A 22988-nucleotide genomic window follows, 5' to 3' on the forward strand; every position below is an offset into this window, starting at 1 on the left:
AAGAGAAGGCTCAGAGGGGACCTTATCGCTCCCTACAGCTACCTGAGAGGAGGTTGTAGTGAGGTGGGTGTTGGTCTGTTCTCCCAAGCAACAACTAGTAAGGCAAAAAAAAGGTAATGGCCCCAAGCTGCATCAGGGTAGGTTTAGACTGGATATTAGGAAAAAATTCTTCACAGAGAGGGTGCTCAGGCATTGGCACAGGCTGTCCAGGGAAGTGGTGGAATCACCGTCCCTGGAAGTGTTCACAAACCGTGCAGATGAGGCCCTCACTGGCATGGTTTAGTGACGGACTTGGCAGTGCTGGGGTAACGGTTGGACTTCATCTTAAAGTTCTTTTCCAACCAAGGTGATTCTGTGATTCACGGGTAGGCGGCAGAACCTGGGAACATGCGCAACTGCCGCAGCTCTCCGCGGAGCACCCAGCCTCCCTTCCTCTCCTCAAGCGTGTCCCATTGCCTCCACCGGACAGTAAAAGCCTGAAGGAGCACCAATGCCCCCACATCAGCCGCTCCTCACCCCACCGAACCTGCTGCTGCCGGGGCTGCCCGGCCTCCACCCCTTCCCGCGCATGCGCAGCCGCGCCAGGCTTCCGGTAACGGGTGCGGGCGCCGTTAGCGCTGAGGAGTGGATGGGTGTGGGTCATGGCGGCGTTTCTGTACTGGTTCGTGGTCGCGCTGCCTCTGTGCTGGGCAGGTGGGTCCCGGTGAGCGGGCATGGCACCCGGATGGCATCTGGGGTTGTTGTCCTACCCGTTCTCAGAGGGTGGGGTGTCACCGGCACCCATTCGCGAAGACGTGCCGCTGCGGGCGGTTCTGCTGCGCTGGGAGAGGGAACGTGGTCCCGGAGCCCGTTGCGGGGGGTGCAAAGGCTTGCAGGCTTTGGGGTCTGGGTAGCGTGCCTGTCTGCCTCGGTAAGTGGGGCTAGGCTTGTGTCGAGGGCCTGGGGTTCAATTCCAGAGTTCAGTAGCTGTCTACGTCTCGTCTGCCTTCATCTGGCTCCGTCTCTTCAGGCTTAACTTGCTGTCTGTGAGCCGTAGCGGCCGTAGCTTGAGTGGGGGACAAACAGGTTTTGAGTTTTATTGATTTGCTTTTGCTTTGGGTCCAGTGGGGGTCCGCAGGGATGGTCGGGGATCTAGAGCATCTGTTATGAGGAGAGATTGTGGGAGCTGTGCCTGTTTGGTCTTGAGAAGACTGAGAGGGGATCACATTAATGCATATAAATATCAAAAAGGTGGGTGCTAGGAGGATGGTGCCAGACTCTTTCCAGTGGTGCCCAGCGACAGGGTGAGGAGCACTGATCATAGACTAAAACGCAAGAAGTTTTATCTCAGCACGAGGAAGAGCTTCTTTCCATTGAGGGTGGCAGAGCACAGGAGCAGGCTGCCCAGGGGGGCTGTGGAGTCTCTCTCTGGAGACACTCATAACACGCCTGGATGCATTCTTATGTAACCTGCTGTAGGTGGCCCTGCCTTGGCAGGAGGGTTGAACTGGATGATTTCCACAGGTCCCTTCCAACCCTGATGATTCCGTGGTTGAAAGGCATCTCAGTCTAACCTGACGGAGCCTGAAGTATAAATGAGGAAATTAGAGTAGTAAAATTTCAGGGCAAGGATTTTTTTCCTCGCAAGATGGTAATATGTGCCTCTTCTTCCTTAGGCAGGAAGAAAGAACTATTGAACAAAACCTTTCTCAAGGGGGAAGTGTTGTGTAGCCTGGATGAGCTGGGCTTAAGTAAATTATCTTCCTGCATACTTAGAGGATATTGTGACATGCAAGAGAGAGTATATGTGCTAAGCTAGTTTGAGTAATGGAAATATCATAGCTGTGGGCTAATGTGTGCATGCTGCTTCTGATGCCACCTAAACTCTTGATTTCTGTAGGAGAGTGTATTATTCTAATTCAGTGCACCCAAAAGAAGACTAGAGAGAGGCTATTTTCAGTGGTCTGCACTTTGCATTCATGATCGCATACAGAAAAGCAGCAATGGGACCTCTTTTCTCTCTTTGTTTTCTTTCAGCCATTTGGTTTGTAGGTGAATTGTTTGTGTATCAGCCCCAAATTTCATCCCCAGACTGGAAGCATGTGATACATGCAGGTACTTTGATCAACCCACACGTTATATCAGATGACTAGCATGCCACATACTAAGTTTAAAATTGGAAGTAACTGCTCTGCTATAGTGACCTCTTGCCTTCTACCTTGTGAAAATCAGCAGTTCTTTGCTGCACCTGTAGAAAAGTTCTTGCAGTAAGAGTTCTGCCTCGTTCTTTAGAGCCCCTGTCTGCTCACAGAACCAACAGCAGTTTAGTTGTTCTGGTGTGTGTTTGGCTGTGGCATTCTGATTTATTTTTTTTTCCTTCTTCTCTTTTAATGTCACATGTAACAGGCTTCCTTTTCTTCCTATGCGGAAAGGTTGACTTTAAGTATGAGGCAGAACCAATGGAAACTTTATGTGATAATCATTGAGCCATTATGTAGTCGATGGGATTTCCCCTTTGCTTTCTCCTGAAGGAGTATACTTTTGTCTGGCTAAGTGATGCTGAATGTTTGAAAGTGTTTTGAAAGTGATGCTTCTGTCTGGTTCTTGTGATGCTGAATGTTTTTTTGCTATTCTATAATGTTATTATTTTTAACCATCATTTATTCAAAATATTACTTAAAATGCTATAAATTGTGATCTTTATTAGAACAGTTCTGTATTTATTTGAGTTCATTAAAATTTGCCAGGGGGAAGGAAGATAGGCAATCATGCTAAAAGATTTTCTTTAACCTCTTCTTTCCATAAAGTCTTATCTCTTAGTGTTGTCCTGGACACCAAAGTGTCGTTATGCTTTAAGTGAAGAAACATTAATTCAGTTTAAATTTCTGGCTTTTAAAAATTGATAAAATAAGCCAGGAAGATGTCACGATTTTTTGGTATTACTTTGCATATCTGGTTTCTAGCTAAATAACAAAATTTTTCCAGTAATTAAGCTTTACTGAGTTTACTCCTTCATTCCTGGATTGTTGTTCACTGGGATATAAGAAAACTAATTAGAGAAGAACGCACAAAACACTGAAACTAAGGAGTATTATGTAAAAGGATGGTTGGGTGTATTGTCTATGCATGTCTGTAGTACTGAGAACAAATATCATACTAAATGAGTTTCTGCTATACTAAAGTAAAAGGCTGTTCAGATAGAGGAGCTCCAGTTGCATGTATTTTGGTTTAGTATTGCTTTTGAATCTATGTTGTGTATTAATATCTTAAGCATATTGGAAAAGATAGTTTATGTATGATTTTTTTCCCAGCTCATCAAATTTTTTTAACAGCTCACTGTCAAGAGGGACGGATGTATCAATTGGGTTCTGCTAGTAATATGCATGAGAGAACAGTGCAAGCTTATTAAATCCAGGTATAACTAAATGGGAGGAGCTCACAATGGCTTTGAAAAGCAGGCGTAGGATTGAGAAGTATCCCAACAAACTGGAGAAATACTCTAGGAAAAAGTACGCTAGTACTGGAAAAGGACATGTTGGGGCCTTTTAGAGAGTATGACAAAGGATGGTCTATCAGTTCAAGGGAGAGGGGAAGATGCAATGTTACAATGCCTTGTAATTTATGTGTAGGAGTTTAAGTGCAATGCTGTATAAACCCTCAAAATATTGGGGCACAGCAGTGCTAATTAGAATGAAGATGTTGTGTCATGTGTTTTATAAGCTACGTTTCTGTTTATTAATCTCAGCTGGAGTATTGTAATTTTCTGAAGCATGCTTTTTAAAGCAAGTTCAACCATTTGGAGAGAATGCAAAAGAAAACAAAAGTTATTCAGAAAACTAGAAAATTTGTCTTGAAAACTAAAAAGAACTGTTGCTGCCATTCAGTTTTTATTGTTAGTCATGGTTAACATAGTTTTCAAGTATGACTGACTTAACGAATAATATGCTTTAATATCCATTGACAAAGTTACATGGGCTATGTGCTTAGGGGAGATGTAGGCTTGACTCTGGGCTTTGCAGTATGTAAACTTGTGGACTATGAACAGCAGCTAAGCAAGTGTCCTTGCTGTAAGGAAACTTGGATCTGTTCTGCAAAGATTCAGACCTCCAGTAGAATCTATTAGGAAATCTGATTTGGGAGTTATTTGCTTTTGATTTACAGAAAGATTTCTCTAATCTCTAGTGGTAAGGATAGCAAAATATTTCAGGTCAGACACCTGTGAAAAATAGATTATTTGGTGGTGGAAACCATAGGGCATCTTTATGCAAACATCTGTTGTGTATGTAGAATTGGCCACCTGCTTTCTTCAGTGTGAAGTACAGGTGACCTTACAAGGTTTCTTACAGCTTAGTTTCTGTGCTTCAAATATATGAATGGGTGATTATGAAGTGTTAAAATTTATAGAATCACAGAATGGTTTGGGTTGGAAGGGATCTTAAAGCTCATCTAATTCCAACCCGCTGCCATGGGCAGGGACACCTTCCACTAGACCAGGTTGCTCAAAGCGCTGTTCGACCTGGCCGGGGATGGGATATCCACGGCTCCTCGGGGCAGTGTGTGCCAGTGCCTCACCACCCTCTTAGTGAAGAGCTTCTTCATAATAGCTAATGTAAATCAAATGGAATTGATTATCATTTAACTTTTAACAAATTTCAACCAAAGACATTCCTCAGAGTATAAAAATTACAGCTGTCTCTCTGACTAGATCCCTCTTTCTATCTGCAACAGGAGATGAACAGATGAAAGAGCATAATTGTGACCTGGAAACCTCAATAAATAGGTATTTGAATAAGATATTTGATTTTGTGGTAAAGATAGTTTGATTGTCAGTCAGGACTGGGAGCCCCTTCTGAAGCAATCATCTGGTTTCCTTACCAGGGCAAGGAGGAAAGTATCTCATCAAGCTTGAGATAGGTCTACAAAGAGTGCTGTGTGTGTGTGTGTGTGTGTGTGTGTGTGTCCAGTCCAGTGCTCATCTACAGCAGTGGTTAGGTACGAATGAAAAATCAAGTATATAGTGACACTTCACAACATAGTGTTATGGCAGTCTGTAGTGTTGAGACTTTGTATTTCACTCTTGAGTTCATAAGCCTGGTAAGGGTTGAGCATTCAGAGGGTCCTGAGGGAAGGAATTCCACAGGTTGACTAAGCATCCAGTAAGGCAACAGTTCAGTTTGTTTGCTTAGAGCAGAGTCGTGCTTGATTTGATGCTTCCAGCTTAGTGCTAAGACAACAGCAAACAATCTTTGGCTGCTTGCATTCTTCATGCCACTCACTAGGCGTCTGTAAATCTATCACAGCTGCCCTTCCATCTCATTTTCAGGCTGAAGAATCACGTTCTTACTCCTCCCAGGACCGAAGTTGTTCCATATCTTGGGTTGTCCTTGTCACCCTTCTCACTCTTGTTCTGTTCTATGACAAGAGTGGGCAATCTAGAGCTGCATGCAGTGTTGGGAAATAAGTCTAAAATGAATTTATATAATGACGTTAAGCTTTATATTTTACTCCCATAATTCTGTATGAGTTTTTAACTTTCTTCCTTTTTGACCGTTGCTGTGCACTGACTGTAAGTGCTCTCACACTTGTACATTGTTGTTGAACGTTTTGAGAATTTCCTGAATTGTAATTGGTACCAGTTACTTTTAACCCTGTAGTGGATTTTAAGTTAATTTTACAGGTGATATCTCTGAATAGTATGTTTCTGTTTATTAAAGTAAAGGTAGTTGTGTGCCATTGAAAACAGCTCTTAATACCTTGTTTCAGCAGTTTGTAAGGAGGATTAAAAAAGGGTAAATGTCAAGTTGGAGCCCAGCTTTGTTCAGAATTGCATGAGGAAGTTCTCCAAGAAAAAGGCAGTCAGACCCAAGGCTTGCAACAGTCGTCTTTTGGGCCTGTGACCAAAGCTGTTCTGGAATAAATCCCTTTAGTTCTCCGTGTGTACTCCTACTGCAGGGCTGGAATGCTGTATCTTCTTCCAAAAGTTAGAATCCAGACCCATTTTTTTACAATACTGTTTGTATCCAGGGAGAGGATATGATTATTTCCCGTGGTATTTACCAGCTTTAACAAAAGCTGGCCTTACTTAAACATTAGTTGGATGTCTTACATAAGCATGCTTTGTGTAGCTTGGCAAGAAAGTATACCTTGTTAGAGCATGAGTCTTGAAACCGTTTTGTTTCTGCTTCCAGGCTTCCTTTTTCCTATTTGACCTCAAATGAAAAATATTTATTGTAAAGCTTTATGCTGTGTATAAGATAAGGATTTGGAAACGTGGAAGAGCTCCTTTGGGAGTGCAGTGAATATTTTATTTCCTAACAAGAAAGACAAAAATAATAGTCTTAAGATACAGTAGCATTTTTTTTTTCTATGTTGGAGCTCTGTAGGTGCATTGTTGTTCTCAGCTAATACTATGTGTTATCTAACCCTATGTTTTTATGGTTTACTCTGAGGTTTTATGTTGTTCAAGGTAAAGAATGTACATTGGGAATCTCTTGTTGTAAAGACTTCTAGAAGTTTAGTACTGCTGTGGCACGTTTTTAAACCTGGTATGTGTGCTACTAGAGAATTCAGGAAACCAGATCTTACTTTTGGTCTGCTCTAGGAGGCTATTCAAATGTCAGAGGTTGAATCACATTCCAAAAAGATGGTTTGAAACAGGTTTTTCATCATACTGTTTAGTAAGATAAATAAACAGATTGAGTGTATAAATTATATTTTTTAAGTCTCTGCAAATACATGAATACACATAGTTACAGGGAGAAGCACTACCCTGCCCTTTAGATGTCAATGATGTCAATCTGTTGATGTTTCTTTACAACTGAAATTGAAGGTGTTATGCTGTATCACGACACTTAAATAATCTTCCACTGGCTCATGAAGCAATTAGTTTTGCTAAGCAAGATTATAACGTTCAATCTCTCAATTCCTGTAGGTGGTGATATTTTTCAGACAAATCTGGTGGCTCTGACAGGCTTATACGTTCTATGGTAATAGCAGAATTGTGTGTGTGGGGGGTGCTTTAAATTATGATTATTATTATAATTATTATTATTAAAAGCCAGTGGAACCTTTTTCTTCCAGACTTTTTGATTCTTAATGCAAACATTCTCAAATAAAGTGAAAATAATGTTTTCCCATGAAGTGAGCATTTCCTCTGTGAAGAGCTATAAATATTCAAAACTGCTGGTTTTTTGGAAAAATCTGAACTAGCTGCTTATGTTATCATAAGCTTTTTGGCTGAACTGTAGCCATCTGTTAGATAAATATCTGAAAAAAATAGTTGCTTGCTTACTTATTTTCTGATGATCAAATGTAGTTTGGCGCTCTCTGGGCTTTCAGCTTAGAGGAGTAACAAATTAATGCATTGTGGAAGAAACTCCTGTAGTGGGATCCACAGGGTTTTATTGAATTAGTTTTCTTTCAAGTTTTGTGCTTTCAGGAGTCATTTACAAAAGTCTGTGCATACCACTTCAACTCCAAGACTTCAAAAAGGTCTTGGAGACTTCAGTTTATAGATCACTTTTCCATATACCTTTCCTTTTCATAAAGAGAACTTGGTCATCATGTAAAATATGAAACAGTTTTTGCAAGGAAGGGCCAGTGTGAAAATCAAATTCAAGATAACCCATTAGATGTGCAAACAGACTTTGGTTGCCCAGGAGAAATAGGATGTATTTATTCTGATTTCTTCCTAATATAATCAAAAAGCAGTTTCAGAAACATGGTCACTAACGTATGTTTTTAGAAGTTGTAGCCATTGGGAGGTGATTAATAATGTGACACATAACTGGTTAAAAATAGAGAGTCAAGCCAGAGATGTCCACGGTGATTTGATCTTTTAAAAATTATTTTGTTGAATTTATTATTTTTTCCCCTGATGTGTTCGAAGATTAAAGTGCATTCTTAGAAGACAGAGGTATTTGCTGGCTAGATTGTACATAGCCTGGGTTGTCAGCAGTACCTGGTATAGGGTAGCAGGCAGAAGGATTTAGATGAAGCTTAAGATCTGTAAATCTGGATATTGTTGGTTGGTGGTTTTGGTATAATTTTAGTGGCTTCTGCCTGAGGTTTCTTCAGTTCACACATATTCCCTGTGCCTTCACACTGTTTACCTTTGCTCTGTAAACCACAGCCTGGTTTAGTTTCTCGTAAAGAAAACTTCCAGTCCAGACTTTCAGCCCTGATTAGAACTTTCTTGCCTCACCGCTTTGAAGCAGTGCCAGATACTGCTGTGAAGTAATTCAAAATAAAGTACCTTAGAAATAGCTGGATAAGCTTCAGTTTCTGTAAGTATCAGAGTAATTCCTTCTGCCACAGCATTGTTAGCCTCATTGGCCTCTGATACTTGAATTGTATCTCGAACGGGACACCTAGGATTCTGCATATCTCGAAGTTAATGGTAAAAGAGTCTTCTTTAGGAAGTGGAATATAAGGCAATTACGAGGCATTTGGGGGTTTTAAAGTATTTTTGAATGGTGGAAAATAGAGGAGAGAGCAAGCTCTCCAGCAGATGATTCTAGCATGCATGGTTCCCTCCTGTTGGCAAGCTGCCGGTTAAGCTTTCTCTTGTCATGGGCTGGTTCTTCCCTTGATGTTATGGACATTCTTATACGTGTCTTGAGACTTAGCACTTGCCCTCCGTAAGTCCATAAGCACTGCAATTTGTGTAAAAGAAAACCCAGGATTACTCTGAACAAGATACAAGATCTGCCATGCGATGAAGTATTGCATGAGGGGGTTTATGCTCAATACATTTAATTTATGGGAGTAACACGTGACATAAAACAAGTCTGCTGTGTTCAGTCTGTTTTGCAACTGTGAAATGACAGTGTTAGGTCAATCCCGAGCAGTGTGCAGCTGAGATCCAGATGTTGGATCCAACTAATAAAATATGTGCTTAAAGGCATTTCAGACTGCTTGTAATCAAGAGAACACAGGCCTTGAATGTTACAACTGTACAGACCTTTTTTAAAGGAGTGTGGGGAGAAAGATTTTAAGCACAGAGGAAGGAGCTGTGTAGTCAAACAAGGAGAGGAGCTACCTGATGCACCTCTGATAATACATATATATGGCACTTGAGTATATACCTCCTGAGCTATATATTGAAGTGTCATTTGAGTAGTGTGGTGTTTTCTTAACTCTTACGTTTTTTGTTATCTCACTGTAAAACTACTTTTTTAACAGAAGTTATTCTTGGGAGTTGTGTACAAAGTATTTATCACAATCTTTATATACCTTTATGTTACTTTCTTGTAGGCCAAACTAATCTGAGGAGTCCGGAGGATGTTCAGGTCTATGTTGTAAATACAAATTTCACTCTAAGTTGGAACTACACTGGGAATGATACCAATGTGACATTTTCAGCAGAATACAGGTGGTAAATAGTAATTTTATTCTAAGCCAGCAATGTCTGACACATATTTGTGTAGAACAGCATATTAATTAATTACTATACTTCTCAATACTGTCACATAAAACTCCTGGAGATGGTTTGAAATCCAGAAAGTAGAGGCTGGGAAGACCAAGTCTTGAAGTGGAATCCAAGTATTGTCCTTCATTTCTCTAATTCATATTTAAAGTTAGACTGTTCACCAATTGTGACGTGTTATAAATGCAGGACACCCCTAGTAGTAATGCTTAACAATCAAGTGGTTCTTTGAGAAGATTAACCTGTGCACTAAGAAATGCAGTATTTAGATTTATTTATTCTCTGGTGATTTGGATTGGGTTTAGTTTTTTGGTTTTCTTGGGGGTGGGGGGCATGACATTGTGTGTGTTTGTTTTGCTTTTAAATTAAGGTACATTGTGGCCACACACACAGATTTTGAGAGAATTTTCAGTGTAGTTTTTGGGTAATTTGTCACTGTTTATGAATCTAGATTTCTTGTCTGCAAATTTTAATCACCAGATGTGAAACCATATTTGTTCTTAAATGTTTCCTTGGTTTTACACATTTGGTATTTTTTTAATATTTGTATTTTTCTGACAAGAAACTAACAAAACACAGAAAGTTCTTTATTTTAGGATTGCCTAGTGTATAATTTTAGGTTTATTTAAAAAGAAAAAGCCAACACCAAACACTTCCTCATCTTCAATGTGTAGATGAAAGAGCTGCTTTGAAAACAGTTTTGTTTTAAAAATATAATACTGGTCTAAAAGATAAAATAGGCATTGAGGATAAACAATTACTATTTCAAGTCTGTGCCTCTTTTCTGGTCAGGCCGTATTTAATCTCTGTATGAAATGTCTCTTTCTTAAATAAGGTGTGTATGTTTGTTAACCCACAAGAAAAATAGCTTCTATAAATCTACTTATTCCAACACTTAGTGCTGAACTCCCTTTTTCTCCTTTCTTTTTTTTCCTCCGAATCTACATTCTTTGCTGATGTCAGAATTTGGATTTATTTTTGCTGCTTTTATGCTCTTTTAAGCACATCTTGCCATCAAGACTTTTAAATTTCTTCTGACAAATTATAAAATCCTTGGCAGCCTGGGATTGTGTACTAAGGATATAATTCTGGATTTCGACCATTCTTTGATGTTGTTTTCTGATACCATGTGTTTATGTGGTAAATAAAGCAAGCTGGTGTCAGACTTTTCAGAGTGATAGTTAACTTTTGGCAATAAGGTTAACTTAATACATTAGTAGATTCAATTAAAGAATTAAAATTGCAATATGAATTCCAGGGTAACTAAGTAGATAAGATTGATTGCATTGGTGTTGGTGATAAAACAGCTTTAAACGGTGTGACATTTACTAGCATTAAGAAGAATAGGAAAAAGAATCTCAAGACTTAAATTGCGTCTTAGTTTCATTTTGGGGTGTGTTTTCTTTCTTACAGGTTTGAAAATACTGAGACAAATGGAACAGAGTGGAAGGGGTTGCCTGGGTGTCAAAATGTTACTTGCACAGAATGTGACTTTTCCTCAGCAATAACTGAATACTATGATACTTATCATGTGCGTATAAGGGCTGAAAGAAGGGAAGAAGTGTCTCCATGGTCTAGCACTTTTGAAATGATTCCATATTTTATAGGTATGAGCTCCGTATATACTGTAACATTAAATGTTCTTCAGGACATTAATGTGGAAAAAAATTTGTATGGTTTTTCCATTGCTCATTACAACAGGAGCTGGTGGTTTTCTCAATCTTAACATAATTTAAGGTGTTTGCAGGTCATGGAGTGTTATGATTCTCTCTTTCCAGGAAGGGGAAAATATTGTAAGTGATGTTTTTTCCTGACAATTTTCTGTCAGTCTGTATTTTTCTAGAATTCAGAAAATCCTTTTTGACATTGGGCTTTTCTGGAAGTTTTCTTCTAACCTTGTGACTTTTCAGTAGTCACAGTATAGTATGCTGCTGAAGCCTTCCCTCAACATTGGATTGATTTCTTTGAGCTAGGTTTCTTGCCTTGCATGTTTGAGGAAAACTTATGCTGATTTTCACTGCAGATTCTAAAAACCATTTAATAAGTAACATTGCTTTTAGAACCAGGTAGCAGTGCATGGTTGTTAAAATAGATTTCTATTAGGTACTGACTGAGATTCATGAAAACTAAGATCCTATAGGCAGTTACTGCGGTCTTGTTGTTGTCTTAGAATAGTTAAAAATAAGATACTATAGGCAATTAGTATGGGTTTATGAATGTAAATTACTTTTTTTTTTTTAAGTAATCATGCTTGACTTTTTTCTTTTAATATTTGCAGCTCAGATTGGACCCCCAGGAATAGTGTTGCAGTCCATAAATGGAGTTATAAAAATAAAGGTTTCTCCTCCAGAAGAAAATCAGGCCCGAAAAATGTGGATAACCCCTCTAGATTTTAAATATAAAGTCGTTCTCTGGGAAAGTTCATCAAATTCAGAGGTATGATCACTTATTTTATTATTACTTTTTAACCTTAACATAACTGTCAGAGATGCACTTTAATTGTTTCATGCTCTAAAATAGAGTGGTTTAATTAGGTAACTGTGTATAACTGCTATGCAGCCTAAAAATTGGGAGAGGGTGTTTGCTTTTTTGGTTTTGTTTTTACTGGAGGATTGCCTTAGATATTTTGTAGGAAGAGTCTCTATTTCTATGAACCCGATTTCCAATGCATGAGGAAGAAGCTGAAACTATCTCAGATGTGTTGGATCAGGAGCCACCCTCAGCCAGCAGGAACAGGGAGGGAAAGAGTTCAAGGCAGTGGGAAGAAGCATTTACAGTAAGGCAAAGATATAGGGGAGAAGCAAGAGGCTAACTTGATCTTACCGAGACCATAGAGCTTGACTAAAGCTGTCAGTATAATGTTCTGTGTCATTAACTAAGGTCTCTGTTTCTACACTGTAGGTTGGGGTTTTTGAGGGATTCTTTTGAGGTCTTGAATTTGTGAACTAGTTTCCAAGCCATAATATGCATCTCATACAGCAACTCCAGTTATTCTGTAAAGACCAAAGTAGAAGCAGTCTTTCTTTTCCCTTATTCTTTTAGGGGAATGGGTGCCAGCTAGATTAGGGCAGGAACTAAAGAGTATCTATGTTCCTTTTGAAGACATAGTTATAATTACACATCAAAGTGTGTGGGGAGGAAGCTTTAATTTAAGTACAAGCTGTGTGCAAAGGTTAGTCACTGGAAAGTCAGGTAAACTGAAAGCAGAGAGGTAGCGAGAGAGGGAAGGGGAAGTTTTTGCTCAATTAATTGAAGGACGGAAGTGTACTATTTCTCTTCTGACTGTATGCCTGAATCTGTGTGGTGAGTAATGCGTTATGTAGAGCGGTGCCACAATCCCTCCACACTTTCATGTGTTTAAAGGAGCATGATGTATTCCTTCCTTTCAGTCACGTGGCTAAGTTGGGACTTCCCTTTAGCATTTATTCAGCTTGCATATTGTCCTCAATTCCCTATTTTAGCGCTTTCAAGGCATAATATATAAATGGGCTGAAACCTGGAGAAGGGATAAAAAAAGTACTGCTCATAAGGAAGAACAGTTCTCTTCAAACGCTGTTTGCAATTGTTTCTTACAGTTCAGAAGTCAAAGTATTTTTCCTACTGACACAATTGATGATCTTGCACCAGACACTACCTATTGTTTGAAAGTTCAAGCAACTCTTCCTTTGGAACTGCAGGAAGGTTTATTCAGTCCTATTCATTGTATAAAAACAACCCGTAAAGGTACAGAGTAAAATCATCTTATCTTAAAATGATTACTTAAATTGTTGCAAAGTAAATTGTTCTAAAGCAATAGAAATAGTCAGAAGTACTACATTCTTATTCATTTTGGTATAACAGCAGTCTTGACAGTGATGTAAATTTTCTATTTTAAATCAGTATAAAATATGTCACCTATCAATATTAGCCTTAGTAGTACAAAAAAGATTTTGCTCTGAGGCAAATTCTATCCATTAATTTGTACTGCAAAAGCTACTTGCTGTATTTTGGAAAATTGAATATTTGAATTTGTGACTGAATCAGGAGGAAAGGGATGTGTATGTAGGCAAAACAAAAGCTTTTTGTATACTTGGCAGTAAGTGAATGCATATGAAGTTGTGCTAACCTTAAAGTAATATTGTTTTTTATGTAGGCCTTGGTGAATTTATTATTACCGATTTTGAAGAATGGCTTAGTGGCAGTTTGCTACCAGTTGCTTGTTTTGCAGCTCTAAATTCTTTTGTGTGTGCTTCAGCTGGGAGTTTAAGTATTTCTAAATGTTTGTTTCAGGAAAAGAATTACTGTCGGAATGTCAAAAGTCAAACATTAGATTGAATGGATGGTACATCAAAATTACTTCATGTTTATACATGTGTATTTTACATGTTTTTCTCATCAAGTTATTGCTGAACCAGGTTGTTTCTACTAATCTCAAGTTTCTTAATTTTTCTGAATTAAGTAATTTTTCTTTTTACTAAGGGCTTAATATGCTGTATATTATATCACTGACTTTGGTTTGCCATCTTTATAATGAATGAAAACAGACTTTTTTTAAGTATTGGACCATTTACATGAGAAATACCCATTCAGTGAGAAATTGTTATACATAATATAAAACTTTCCAGTAATTGTATATTTCCTTTTTATTTTGAGCAGTGAATGACCTACTCTGTGCAACAAATCTGAGAATTCTTGCTTTGAATATGGAATTTCATCTGCATTGGACTAATCAGTATAAACAACATGTGAGCTACAATGTACAGTATCTCATGTGAGTTAAAGATTTTCCATATCTCTGTTTAAAGAGGCTTTGTCGTTCTAAATGCCATCCATTGTATTTTGCAAATAGTTACTAGAAGTTAAAGTGAAATACTTACAAAAAGTAGCTCTTCATTGTTACATTGGGGTACCTCATCTGGACAGTGTGGCTTTTGAAAGGATTGCATGTAACATCATATTCTAGAATTTCAGGGTACTAGGCTTCTTTAAGAGTGTAAATACCAGATGGAATGGACTACTAAATACATATTAAGTTGTAAAAGATGTTTGCATTGCTTCATTAGAAATTAGATGAGTAGAAGTGGGTAAAAATGAAGGTATTCAAGGTTTCAATTGTCAACATGTTTGATTACTTCTGGTCAAATCCCAGCATGGAAAAAACCCCATCACGTACATAAAACTGTATCTTAGTATCCAGTTGTTGCACAAATATTGTGGTCAGCATCTAAATGAAGCGGAGAGAAACCTCTATCATTCTTTCAGAATTCCTTTGTCATGACAGAAAAATATTCAATTTAATGGAACTATATGAAAACTTACTTGGATTTTAAAAATTTATAAAACTGATACATAATCCTTCTATTGAGGCTTGGTAAAGCACTAATTCATGTTTCCTGATCCAGTTAACTTCATTGTTTCAGTTATAAATGAAAAAATGATATTCCAAATATAAGAAATTTCTAAGAGGCCCATTCTTCCAAAATTAAAAACCCCCTAAGTAACTAACACAAGTCAGCATGCTCTTCCTCCCCCCCCCCCTTTTTACCCTGAGTTCAAAGGCCTCATGTCAAAAACTATTAAAATATCTCTTGCAGTGGGTATCTGAAGAAACTTCATGATGATTACTCAGTGAAGTGGCTCAATGTACACGGGTGTGAAAACATCACTGATAAACAGTGCAACTTTTCGTCTATCATCACTACTACTTATGGATCTTATTACCTCCGTGTGCAGGCCATAAATGAATATAATAGATCATGTTTGTCTAATGAAGTAAAAGTAGATCCTCTGATAACAAGTAAGCAACGTGCTTTCTTAAATTTACATTTCTCCACAAACTTGTACTTAATGCTGTTATTTGCAAAAAGAAACTTGCTAGATTAGTGAAACTGAATACACAGTTCCTCTACAGAAACTGTTGTGAATCCTGACCTCATCTAGTTAAACAGGAGTTTTTTCCATTGTCTTCTCAATTCAGCACAGCCAGTATTTCACTGTATTTAGAATATCATTTCCTTTACAAAACTGAACCATAAAACTGCCTTTATGTGGCATTTTATAATCTCACTGTGTACTACATTAATCACTGTGTGTGTTTGTACTAGAAATATCCCTAGTCTGACTTTTTCCATTCACAGGGAGCACATCTTTATCTCAGAAAAGTGATGCCAAAGTCGAATAGTTTCAGAATCTACTGCCTTTATTTTCTTGTGCATCATCTCTCATCTCCTTCTCTCTACCACTGCACAGTGCACCCTGAATTTTGTGCTGATGCAGTATTACATTCACATACAACCCTGAAGAGCTTCATGGAAAAGCAGTCTTAAAAGATAGTGACTTCTAAGTCAAAGACACACCTTCCAGAATGAAATTACAGTAATTTTTATCGTTGTTGTACTTTCTGATTTTTGTGAAAATGTGACCTTACTAAAAGATTTGACTTCAAGTCCGTCATAAATGTCAAGAAATGTTTATCTCCAGAGTCTTGGTAATTAGATTATTCTTCAGTAACATAACAGAACCTAGGTAAGTAATGCATCAAGAGAAAACAAAACTGTCATGCTTCTCACTTTTCAACTATAACTGTGAAAGAGGGTATATATGAAAAAGAGGGTCCGTATCGTGATGAGCTGTTTCACTTTGGCAGGCACAGAATTGATCCTATGGCCTGTGTATTTCATGTCACTGAAACTTGCAGAAGCAATATATGAACGTGGAAAGAGAAAATAACTGAAATATTTCTCAGGACTTGAGATTCTGAATAAAGCTATTAGTCAAGTTAGACTTTGAAGTACACGTTCTTTAAAATGGACACATTTAATTTACAGTATGTTATGCATTTATTATTTTTATTATTATTATTTCAGTCTTATTTTTATTTTTTTCTTTTTTTAAAACATCTTAAGATGAAATTGGCCCTCCTGGTGTAAAGCTGGACATCAGTAATGCTTTGCTCCATATCCAGATTTCTCCTCCAGGAGGATCTGAGAGTGAAGTCATGAGGGACCATTATGACTTGTCTTACCGGGTTCTATATTGGACGAATTCATCAAATAATGAGGTATGAACTAGTTCAGTACTTAAAACAGTAGATAAAATTTGTTATGACTTAAATACAGAGTTTGAGCTCTCCTTAAGAAGCTTATTTTCAAAAGAGGCACGTATATGGTTTATCAGTCATGCAATTGATTTGTTTTATTTTGCTTTGCTGAAAGATTCTTTTAAAAATCTGGTCAAGATGACTTTTATCACAAAGTAATTGAGATTTTAATCTTCTTCCATTGATGTGGCTAAAGTGTAATGATTTGCAGAATTGCACTGAGTTTTGTACAAACTGCTCAATAGCTCACTTTAGTATGGAAGTTGTAGGGTTCTTGTGCACTGTCTTTGTTACCATATGACTGTGTGCGCTGCCTGAATTAAATGTAGCTTCCAGCCTCTCAAATTCTTTTCTTTGTGTATTTGTAGTTTAGCTATATGATACATAACTATATGTATCATAAAACAATGAAGGCTTTCATGCTTTTAACTCATGTTTTAATGGATCTTTCCATATTCTTTAAATGCTACTTACAGTAAAATATTTTACAGTAATCGGTAAATGTGTATGTGTAAATGCATGGAAGAAGAAAACAAACTGCAACAGGAAAAGGTTTTGCTTTGCACACCACTTTGAACTGTAAAATTTCAGTATGGTGAAAGCAGTTGATTTTTGCCAAAAAGTGTTTCCTGAATGTGTTTGCTTAGGAGAGAGATGTGTGGTTTCTTTTGTTTAAGCCAAGCACAGAGCAGTGTCTGACCTTACAGAATTACTTCTTCAGTAGAGGCCAAAATTCTAATCTATTTGGGTGACTCTTGCGTGTTATTCTTCCATTTTTTTTTTTCCTTTTCAGGAGGAAATCAAAGTGAAAGAGATAAAACAGACAATAGGGTCAATCTCTGATCTAAGACCCTCGACTTTGTACTGTGTAAAAGTACAGGCATTTTCAGAAGCTTATAACAAAAGCAGTCATTTCAGCAAAGAGGAATGCATCAAAACACCTGGAGGTAGGAAGAGTGTGGGAATTGTTATACCTCTGGAAGGAAAATTGTTAACCCCTTTATAGGCTTTTGCAAGTCTCACTAGTTAAAAAACATTTGCAGCATGAATTGATGGCCTCACAGAGTTGGCACCTAGTTGGGCAGAGATCAAAATTGTCAGTCTTGTTACTTTGCTGATCTGTGTTCTCTCCTACAGCTAAACTGCTGCTGTTCTGACCTGATCACAATTACATTTTGGTTATTCTAGAATACAACTCAGTTTAGAAATTATCTCAGGTTAATAACTGTAATGATTATGAATTACAATGTATAATGCCTTGTTAATAGGCAGGCTTTAATTTCCAGTGCTTTCAAGATATTTTAGGAGGATGCAAGGAATCACTAAATGCTGTTTTAAGTAGTCCTTTTTTTTGGTCTTAATTCTGCTGTGAATTAATTGTATTCAAAAAAACTCCTGTGCTAAAGTGTGAAGAGACAAATCATCAGGCTTGTTATAACTGAAAACTTACCTTTTGCAAAACAAGAATACATTTGTAGATGGATTATACTCAGAATGTAAGAGGCAGTTATCTGTTGAATTTAATTTGGCCAGTTATCTTGTATTAGCAGCTGTAATGCTGGAAACATTACTAAATACCCAAACTGCCTTAAAGCTGAGAAAATGTAATAATAGTAATGCTGCTTTCTCATATCTTAAGCTTTTAGGATTCATTTATATTGTAGTCCTCACTGCTTTGTCTTTATCAAGCCTAAGAAGAAATAGAAGTTACTTTTTTACCTTCATAACATAATTTATGTATTTTACTAGTCGGCTACTAGTTTTCCCTGTATCCTTCTATATAGATATCTATCTATATCATATTACAATAATGAGGCTGTTTAAGGTCAAGCAGTACATCCCAAGACTCAGTACTGAGAGACAGCCCTGTACTTCTTATACATTCTTGTATCCCAGTGAGGAAATCTTTATTTCTTTGATCATTTGTACTAACTGGAAATAGAGATAAAAAGACCTGATTTTCTCAGCTTGTTTATTTGTAAAGTGTTTCCTGGTATGTATTGGTTTAAGTATGTTCAAACTCTCTTCAGTTTGTTTGTTTGTTAAAGAGATAGTGCCAGAGAATATGTTGTAAAGCATAAGGGTGGAAAGGAGGAGGAAGCTTGCAAAACTCTTGCAACTTAAGCACTGAATAGCTCATGAATATACAGATAAAAGATTTCTTTGACTACGATATTTTGCTATCAAAAGCTGGATTCTGTCATGTAAACTCCTTCTACCATAACGTCTCGCCTTTAAGTCCTGGAATTGAGTCTAGCTTATTACAAGGTTTTCCGTATTTCCTGGGTTAAAACAGGAATGCAGGACTATAGACTCACGGACTGGTTTGGGTTGGAACAGACCTTAAAGCTCATCCAGTTCCAACCCCCTGCCATGGGCAGGGGTACCTTCCACTAGACTAGGCTGCTTGAGGCCCCATCCAGCCCGGCCTTGAACATTCCAGGGGTGGGTCAGCCACAACTTTTCTGGGCAGCCTGTTCCAGTACCTCACCACCCTCTTCATAAAGAATTTCTTGCTTATGTCCAATCTAAACCTACTCTCCTTCAGTTTAAAACCATTGCCCTTTGTCCCATCACTACAGCCCCTCATAAAAAGTCTCTCTCTATCTTTCTTATAATCCCCTTTTAAATGTTGAAAGGCCACAATAAGGCTTTCCTGCAGCTTTCTCTTCTCGAGGCTGAATAACCCCAACTCTCTTGGCCTTTCTTGCTAGGAGAGGTGTTACAACCCTCTGACCAATTCTGTGGCCCTCCTTTGGACCTGCTTTAACAGGTCTGTGTCTGTCCTGTGCCGGGGTCCACAGAGATGCAGTATTCCAGGTGGGGTCTCACAGAGTGGAATAGATGGTGAGAATCACCTCCCCATCACTTGTTTTCATTCAGCCCAGGACACAGGTGTTTTTCAGGGCTGCAAGCACACATTGCCAGGTCAGGTCCAATTTTTCATTTACCAATACCCCCAAGTCCTTGTGCCTTGGAGTTAGGCCCTGCATGCACGCAATAGCACAATAGATACACATGCAGCAAGTGCTTCATGGTAGCTATGTGCAGCCTTTTTGTCCTGCTGTCGAGTAGTGAAATATAACTGGGAATAACTTGATGATCCTGTTTGGAAATGCCTGTGTTCTTATAAAGAATGAGTATTTTGTGCTGTTTTTTTAATAACTTTCAGATATTGGAATGGCATCATTTGTTTAATGATCATCATGGCTGGTTATAATACTGTGGAAATGCAAAGTGTACTGTAGCTGATTTGGAAATAACGTGTTCTGTAATGGTTGTAGTTCAAGAATACCTAGGCTGAACGTGTTTTACTAACTTTTTTTTAGATAAAATTTTGCCTCTGGTCATTTTAGCAACGTTTGTAATTGCCCTGATTGCTGTCTTCCTTGTGGCTGTGCCTCTTGGTTTTGCCCTGTATCAAGCCTACAGTAAAATCAGATACGTGTTCTTTCCATCATGCCAACCTCCTTTGAATATAGAGGTAAGATGAGATGTATTTTTCTTATTCGTTAAGCAGATGTATTTTTAGAAAAATGCATGCGAAATATTATTCAGAAGTGTTTAGCTGTTATCCTGTGGTCTTAGGGTATGCCAAGATTAATTATAGAAGTTTTAAGAGAGTGCAGATATGGAAAAAATGGGTACTGTTGATTTCTAGAATTCTGTGCTTAGCAAATATTTTAAGTTCTAAGGTTTTATTTCTATCTGTGCAAAAGAGATACACTCATGCCGGAGTGTGTGCATGTCTACCCAATGTGATACTATGCTTTTGCCCTGCTGAGACCAGAAATCCTTTCCAGTTGTGTTACCTGGAAGAGCATGCTGTAGTTTTTTTGCCAGCCTTTAATGCTCAGAGGAGGTGAAAATGCAAGCCCAGTCTTTAGAGGAAATTTTAGTGTAGCAGGCAGCAAATATTTCTACAGTGTCCTGACCTACCAGCCTACCTGGTCTCTAAAAAGGCAGGTGTTGTCCAATTCCCAGCTGAGCTTGGCACAGGTAGTACTTGGTAGGGATCCTGTTCTGAAATGAACAGGGCAACATGTAAGTATTGGTGTATTTTGAAATGCTTTTCACTGTGTTTTTCTCTGTGAGTCTCCAAACACTGATGTTGAGCACTGTATTACCTTCCTACATAGGTCATCATGCCATCATCTCACTGAAGCTCCTAGGATAGGCAGCATATGAAGCTTTCTGAATAAAGTGGTAATTTAAAACCAGTCTTGTAGTTTACAAGGGCAAATCTGAATTTAAGTTATTTGTAAGGCAGCATTTTAGCTGGTTTGTTTAGTAGAATGGTAACATAATTAATGCATTACTGGTAAACATAATAACTGCAGTGCATATTTGGAAACTTTTGTGATGGGTTCGATATAAATGACCACTTCAGAGAATAGATTTAAAGCACATAGAATAGGCAGGAGTGCACTGTTGAGAGCTTTATAAGGCTTGCAGCAGCTTACTTCCTCTTCTTTGTTTCAAACTTTGCTTTATAACTGATGATTTGTAGACTTCACAAGCATACACCTCATTCCCATGCTACCATATGATCTTTGAAAATTGTCTAAATTAGGGTTTTTCTTTAGGTCTTCTGTGGCCTCATAAGTCTATAGTCAATAAAGTACCACAATTATATAGATGATTGACAACTACAGGCATAGTGGAAGAGTTAAGATTAATGGTAGTCATTCTTCAGTGTTCGATTTTACGAATGCAACTAAACTTCGCCCTAACTTTGAGTTTGTGAACTTAAGGAAACAAATGGTATTATAGGATCATAGAATAGTCAGGGTTGGAAAGGACCTTAAGATCACCTAGTTCCGTAGAAAACCTCATGATGCTGCTGAACATGATAAACCAGATTTGTACAGCTGCGGTGTTAAGCAGAATCATTATTTAGGTATTACGCATGAATGTTCATCTCTTTTTTTTCTGCTTCTTTTTTTGCAGGGTTTTGGAGGACAGCTTTTTAGCAGTCCTTATTTGTTAACTGCAGAAGAACCAATAGAAAATTGTTCTATAATTGAGACTATCATCACAGAAGAAGTAAATCAAATTGTTCTCAAAGATTACAAATCTTCTAAACAGAGAAGTCGAGACTCAGGAAATTATTCTAATGATGACAATACTTCAGGAAGCAAAGTATCAGAAGAAATGTTAGAAAAGGAAACAGTATAACATCTAAGACAATAAAAGCCATAATGGGACTGGCAGCATAATAAACATGTAAAAACTTTTAACTGTGACAGTGGCAGCTTAAGGAGAGCAGTGTCACTTTGGGATCCTTGTCCTCAGGTTTCCAAATCTGCACTTTGTTAGTGGAAAGTTACATGCCCTCTCTGCTGCAAGATAACTGAAGTTCCATTACAGCACAGTTGATTCCTCATACCTTACAGCATTTTGACTGAGTCTTCATCACGTGAGAAAAAGAATACTGTCTGCGTAAAGAGGAGCAGATCTGCACACTTTATATATTTGAACCTGGTAACCTCAGCAAAAGTATACTCTGTTCCATGAGAAGAATTTCTGAAAATCCTAAAGATTTGTTTTAAATGCCAGTGTGTACTGTGACAGAAGCCTTAAATTCCAGTATTGAATCTTACGATGTTTACACAGGCAGAAGGGAATAGACGCCTGATACAATTTTAGGAACTTTTCTGACATTCTCTTCCAGCCCCCTCAGGGGCAGTGCTTTTTGGTTCAGCTGGTCCAGAACAAGAGATGCAAAGAGCTCAACAGTAGCCTCAGTGAGGTAGCTGCTCTGAGCCTACTTGTAGAATTCCTTGTGCCCACTGGCATGTTCACATATCTGTGTCACTGTGTCAGGGTGCTCTTTTCCCCTCTCCATACTCACCCTATGGGAAAAAGCAGGAAGGAGGTTCACTTCATTTCACTCTGAAATTTTCCTTTATGGTAAAAGTTCTTTGTAAATAGAGGTTGGGTCAAATAGATTTTCACTGCATTTAGGATGAAAAATAAGCAGAAACTAAAATGACAAAAGCATGTTAAGAGGCCTTGGTTTGTTTTTTTTTTTTTCTGTTTTATGCATCTAATTGAACTGTATTTAGAAGTGTGAATCCTTTTTTTTAAAAGGAGGAAACTTCCTTCTGTAATTAGAAGGACCAAAGCTGAGTTTAGAAAATGCCTTTTAACAGAAAGGTGAGGAGCTTTTCCAGCTTAGTCTCATTTTACCAGCAGACTTTCCTTTGGAAAAAAATGTAAGATCTGCTGCAGTAATGTTTCAGTTTTCATACCACTTTCTTCTGAAGTAATTTTTAAAAGTAGCTTGTTTTGTATGAAGAAATTGATTTAGAGTAAACCAGTTTTGAGCTTCATGTGGGCTATTGTTTATTGTAACAAACTGTTGGTATTTGTTTATTGTAACAAACTGTTGGTATTTATATATGTCGGGTTTTTAATTTTGAAGATGTGATCTAATTTTATAAATTGTATGTCCCTGTGTTCATTGAAGAACGTAATACATTTTGCACATTTACTTCATTA

General features: G+C 37.9%; 1 protein-coding gene across 3 annotated transcripts; it reads left to right on the plus strand.

Annotated features, from left to right (window-relative positions):
- Positions 1–610: 610 nt before the first annotated feature.
- On the plus strand, positions 611–22832 carry IFNAR1 (interferon alpha and beta receptor subunit 1). Of its 3 annotated transcripts, none has more exons than XM_062622228.1 (11): positions 611–693; positions 9235–9355; positions 10820–11013; positions 11685–11842; positions 12982–13129; positions 14042–14156; positions 14980–15182; positions 16291–16445; positions 17278–17431; positions 19841–19968; positions 21435–22832. In XM_062622228.1, the coding sequence occupies exons 1-11, from the start codon at positions 642–644 to the stop codon at positions 21660–21662; spliced, it is 1656 nt and encodes a 551-aa protein (XP_062478212.1). In that variant the 5' UTR covers positions 611–641; the 3' UTR covers positions 21663–22832. The 3 variants fall into 3 exon arrangements, with proteins under 3 accessions (XP_062478212.1, XP_062478213.1, XP_062478211.1); XM_062622227.1 differs by having other exon boundaries at positions 612–693; positions 19814–19968; XM_062622229.1 differs by lacking the exon at positions 19841–19968 and having other exon boundaries at positions 21435–21613.
- Positions 22833–22988: the final 156 nt, after the last annotated feature.

This window comes from Pezoporus occidentalis, unplaced genomic scaffold, assembly GCF_034315485.1.
Source record: "Pezoporus occidentalis ecotype Australia unplaced genomic scaffold, CSIRO_AGI_Poc_V1 ctg24, whole genome shotgun sequence".
Lineage (NCBI taxonomy): Eukaryota > Metazoa > Chordata > Aves > Psittaciformes > Psittacidae > Pezoporus > Pezoporus occidentalis.